At 38.4% G+C, this 5,890-nt stretch overlaps 1 protein-coding gene across 1 annotated transcript; it reads left to right on the plus strand.

Moving 5' to 3' along the window:
• Positions 1-2,727: 2,727 nt before the first annotated feature.
• On the plus strand, positions 2,728-5,622 carry LOC137989558 (uncharacterized). Its single transcript, XM_068835347.1, has 2 exons — positions 2,728-3,463; positions 4,211-5,622. Exons 1-2 carry the CDS (start codon positions 2,948-2,950, stop codon positions 5,615-5,617), a joined length of 1,923 nt encoding a protein of 640 aa, XP_068691448.1. The 5' UTR covers positions 2,728-2,947; the 3' UTR covers positions 5,618-5,622.
• The last annotated feature ends 268 nt before the right edge of the window (positions 5,623-5,890 follow it).

Raw genomic sequence — 5,890 nt, forward strand, 5'->3', positions numbered from 1 at the left:
TACTGTGTAAAGTTCAAGTGTTAAAATATATGCATGATAATTATCCATGAGCAAAGAATCAAAGGCAGCTAACATTGATATAACATAAGGAAAGTCTGAAATTATAGGAAGTGCACTATTTAGCAAACCACTATAACTATCACTGTATGTCAACTGATAATTAATGTAGCTTAAGTTATCACCATAACAGGCAAATCTGACAAAAATAGGAGTCCCTGTTTGCATGATTGTGACAAAGCTGAATACATATTATTCCCAATGTTTATAATTTGAACCAAGTCAGCTGAAGAGGTTATTGGATTCCTGAAATTTTAAACAAGTGCCGACAGAGACATTGCCACACGTTGTGTGCCTGCATTTGCCGTACCAAATACTTGAACATTACCTTGACTGTATGGTGCGGCAATAGTTTTAGTTGGATCAACAATTCCTGGACCTGGGTTGTTTGTACGTCATTTGCGAGTCGAATTAACTCAGGAATATAAAAGCGATACAAATAGATCTTTGTAAAGCCACAGATGATAATTTGTTACATTTCATAAATGTGAACCAAACTTTTCAATACTGGCAAACAAATGGCCTCTAAGTAAAACAAAAGTAAGACAGAAAACCAGAATTTCCCCTTGAAGCATCCTCTAAATTCCTTTGCCACCAAATAAACAGAATGCATATCAACGACTAGTCTGTATTGTTGAAAGAATTCCCCATTTCGACTTCGTCGCATGCCCATACTGAAAATAACAGTAGTTCTAAGAACAGTTCAGATTGCTAAAAGTCGGATCAGTTTTTTACTGGGTTGCCAGTATGGCAAACCAGTTGGAATCTGTGTTTGGTTTCGTGTTTTTTTTTATTTTTTTTTTCCGTGTCGGTAAAAGTCTTGCCTGTCACTCCCCTGCTAAGTAGTGGCTTTGTGCATAGAGTCTTGTCTGTGTATTTTGTTAGGTTTGAGGGGGCTGGGGGAATACGTAGATTTCCTTGGTGCACACAGATGAACGTTTAATTATTAAACCCGCAATGGCGTCGAAAGTCGTGGTAACGGGGATGGCGTTTTAGTGGAAAAAATATACCTTTATGAGATCAAGAATGGAACGTCAATTGGAATAACGAAACAGGCGGGGAAAATAAATATCTGGAATCTTAAAACCGACGAGGGATGGTCTTCGAGAACAATTGTGGTCGGATATGAGAAAGTGTGTGTTGTTTCTAATCTTATTTTATAAACTGTGCTGGTATGTAGAACACTGACAGTAAGTGGGAAATTGAGTATGGGTGTAAAAGGAATCGAATGTCTTGAATGTATCACAGTGTTTACCGAAGTGGCATCTCATTTGTCTGGCAATTTGCATTTAATTTACAGTCAAGCTGTACAGTTTTCAGGTAAAAAAATAATTGAAAATGTGACAGTGAAGAATTATTGGAAAGAAAGGTTGTTGCCTATTTTGTGCTTTGGAAAAGGTTCTTTAGGAAAGAGTTCAATCTTGAACTGAAAAATATATTTATTTGCATATCGTATGGTTTGTGAGACGGATTGTTTCTTGTTTGCACGCACGGAATTGGAATAGAAAGGGTTTTTTTGTCTCCAATAGCAAATATTTTGTTAGTTTCAATAAATGTCATGCTGGAAAAGGTTTTTGTGAGATGTTTCAACTGTTGTGATTCATTGTGCTGTGTAGTATTCGAGTTTAACTAATTTGCATAAGTGAGTTGAAATTTAATACGCATTAAATAAAGATGACAGGAATTTGTAGGCAAGATCGTTCTGGCAAATGATTACAGCTGGCGATCGTTTTTAATTAAGGTCAGAAAAAGATTTCAGTATAGTCACTCTTGTGTAAAATGAAGTTATTGTTAACTTGAGAAAACAACAATAGGGTCCTTTATACGAGAGAAAATAAGCCGCGGCTTACTCTGGACGCGGCGTACATAATACGCGAAAGGAACTATTTATGCGAGTATAAACTCCCAGGCCAGGATAAGCCGGGGCTTGAGAAAGCTGTGAACGTAGATTTTGCATCATTTATATGGGCTGTTCGCGTTTTATTTTCTCTCGTATAAACGGCCCTTATATTTCTTTAACTTTTTTAAAGAGAGAGATTTCGCGCAAATTTTATTTCGAGCTATTCAGTTGAAATATTATTTCTCGCCATTGGCTTCTTTTGCGTGATCATTTACTGGTGTTGACGTTTAGGAGGTAGTTGTTTGGTTCTAAACGAGTAGGAATAAAACGACCGGGAATGAGCGAATTTTAGTGGGTGTGCGATAGCAACACGAGACAGGAGTCGAGAGATTCTAACGATTGACAGATATTAACTAACCCCTCCTGAAATAAACGAAGGGAAGCAGGCGTTGGTGGTGTGGATTTATAGCACTAAGTGGATGGAAGTCGTCATGTTTTGATTGGGCACGTTCACAGACGTCCTTCTGAGGAAACAAGTTGTTAAAATAGCTAATTGTGATTGGAGAATTTCGATCCTAAGTATAATAAGTATAATAATGCCTTTTATTGACAGGCAAAACCATATGATTGAGCGTGATCATACCAAATATCATTTGTTTGCGCGATCATATGGGGCGCCGTACTAGTCAATATTGTTTACTTATTTCTATGGTCTCCTGGACTTTTTATGTGATCAAGTTAACTTTTTATGTGGTCTCTTTGAAATTTTATGCGGTCAACCTGACTTTTTGTATGGTCAACTTGTGACTTTTTATATGGCTAACCTTTGACTTTTTATCTGGTCAACCAGACTTTTTATATGGTCAACTGTTGACTTTTTACTTGGTCAACTGTTGACTTTTTATTTGGTCAACTGTTGACTTTTTATTTGGTCAACTGTTGACTTTTTATTTGGTCAACTGTTGACTTTTTATTTGGTCAACTGTTGACTTTTTATATGGACTTTTTATTTGGTCAACTAATGCACTGCGCGCGAGGCTCGCAACAAATATGGCTGACAGTAACGAGAGCGTGGACCAAATCACGTCCGCCTGTGCTATAGCGACTCAGGCGCTTGAAGCAATTGGCAACCTCCAATGCAGAGACATCCGAAATTTAGCATCGTCAACTGCTACTGGTAGTGTTTCGAGCAGTTGTAACCCGTCAACAAGTGGAAGTTCTGCGATTGCAGCCGAGCTTGGAAGAAGATTTCCAACATTTAACGCACGTGGGGGGAGAACAAATAGCCGAAAACGTAGTTCCAGTGCCTCGAACCACGAGACATCATCTCGATCGCAGTCATCAAAATTTGGGCGACCTCTGAAGACCATCGTGCACAGAGACTTAGTGATAATACCTAATCTAAGTACGAACCAAGTACCAAGTCACGCAAACAAAGTCAAATTAGAGGAGAGAGGCCTCATCATTCACGAGTTTCCTTTCGACAGAAGGTGGACACCTCTTGACCTCAAAAGAAACATTGAAAGCCAACTTCCAAGGAAAGATATTCTGTTTGATTATCTCAAGGTTAGTATGGGTAATATGAGAAGTTCATGTCATGTACCCCTTGTAGTAATATGCAGACCCTTTTACAGATATGCGCGTAGTTACCTGGCCTTTAAATGAAAATGAGGCCGGAATTGACCTTGTTATGATACCGAATTCCCTCCTTTCTTATGTTAACGATGTTGTCCTCATGCTAATTAGTTGAAATTAACACAAGAAAAGAGGTTTCTATCAAAACAAGCTCAACTCTAGCCTATTGTAGCTTTCATTCAAAGGCCAGGTAACTAAGCACACAACTGCAAAAACAGTAATTTGAGACAGAGTCAACGTCATTCCTTTTAATTTGATTCTCAAAGTTTGTGTTTGCCCTAAATTTATAGGAAAAACAGACGTTAAGGAGAAAGTTCAGTCCTCAAGTTATTTCTTAAATAAATGTTTTTTAGTACTGTGATCAATATGTATAAGGGCTGTTGCTTTGCTTATGATCACATATTGACAGATACTTAGGAAATGTAACCTTTCAAAGCTGGTTGTGTTCCTTTCATTTTTTTGTTGGAATGTCAATTATGTGCCATCTCATAACAAAGAGAATTTTTTCCATTTGTGACAGTCTGCAATCTGAGAAAAGGAGGGGAATGAGGGTAGGAGACCAATAGTGAAAGCACTGGTACTCTTTGTTCTCAGAGATATGATTAGGCAAATCTGTACCAAAGCATGTAATTATACAACACAAGGGAGAACAGTTTCGTTTTCCTTTCCTTTATATAGGCATGCTATGGAACCTTGGTGATTCCAAAACTGGCAAAGGGGGTAAGGATGGATGGTGAAAGGATAATAAAGCTCTCAGGGCAAGGGAGTGTATACATCAGATGTATAGATCCCCTTGAAGATGAGGATAAAGATGAAGAGGATGAGCAACTGATGAGTCCAACCTTTAGTCAACTCTCTGATGACCTCTCAAACAACCCTGTGGTAACAATGTCTTCACCCCTTCAGCAGCCAATTAGTCAGCCTCAGCCTCTAGATCAGGCAGATCCACTGTTTTCAGTGCCTGTAGAATTGCCTGTAGAAGTGCCTCCATTTATTGACCTATGGAGTGACCAGTCCACTCACAATAATTGTGATGTAGTTATTAGTAATGTCGTACCAACTTCTTCAACATGCAGGGATGAAGTTCCAACAAAAATAATAAGAGTACACAGGTCCCTCATTAGAGAAGATATGATTGAGATCTTTCTAGATCCCTCAATATTGAAATTTAGTTTAAATGCCATCATTATAAATCAGCATGGTATTGAAGAGGCTGGACAGGGTAATGGGGTCCTAAGGGAAGTCTTTTCTTTGTTTTGGAAAGATTGTTATGAGTCACACATGTTGGGAGAGTGTGAGAGGGTTCCCTACATCAGACATGATTTTGACAGAAAAAAGTGGGAGGCAGTCGGAAGGATACTTGTTAAGGGATATACTGATTGCCAATATTTTCCCCTTAAGATAAGCAAAGCTTTTTTCACTGGTTGCCTTTTTGGGGAGGGAAGTGTAACCTCCATGATGTTGCAAGACTCCTTCAAGCACTATGTCTCTAAATCTGAGGCTAGTGTAATAGAGGGCTGTTTGTCTGATAGCATTCAGGGTGACAATGCAGAATTACTTGACTTTTTGTCAGCTTTTGATTGTAAACGAAGAGTTACACAAGACAACCTAGTGGAAGTAATCAGAGAACTTGCCCACAAGGAAATAATTCAGAAACCTCAATATGTAGCTGATTGCTGGGGGCCTATTGTTTCCCACTTTAAGTTATATTTTCCTGATATGTTTTCTTTGCATGAACTGTATTCCTCCATACTGCCAACTAATGTCAAAGTTATTTCCCTCCTTAAAGCAACACCCCTTACAGCTGCTGAGGGGGAGACCTTAGCTCACTTAAAGAGATTTATAAGAGGTCTTGACGAGTCCAAACTTGCCACTTTTTTGAGATTTACTACAGCATCAGATGTTCTTGTTACTGATACGCTGACAATTTCTTTCACAAACAATGAAGGGTTTCAAAGACGACCAGTTGCTCACACATGTAGCTACACGTTAGAACTACCAAGCACCTATTCAAGTTTCTGTGAGTTCAGAGAAGAGTTCATGGCTGTTTTAAATGCAGATAATTGGGAAATGACCATAGTTTAAAGACAAATTATGCTCTCATTTACATTTGTTTAACCACCCAATCTTCTGTCACTTTGTTAAGTCTGGTAATAGTTGAGGTTTCATTTAAAGGAAAATTTCTCCTCAAAATAACATGTCTTTAATAATGCAACATGCAGGTCATCAGTATAGGGAAATTGATCACCAAAGATCAGATGTTCCAGATATTTCTCCCAATTAGTATTAAAAGAAATGTGTCACGAACTTTGAGGAGAATGTGCTTGTCCAGTAGTGGAACTTACAGAAATAGGTTGG

The sequence above is a fragment of the Montipora foliosa genome, unplaced genomic scaffold, assembly GCF_036669935.1.
Source record: "Montipora foliosa isolate CH-2021 unplaced genomic scaffold, ASM3666993v2 scaffold_467, whole genome shotgun sequence".
Taxonomy (NCBI): domain Eukaryota; kingdom Metazoa; phylum Cnidaria; class Anthozoa; order Scleractinia; family Acroporidae; genus Montipora; species Montipora foliosa.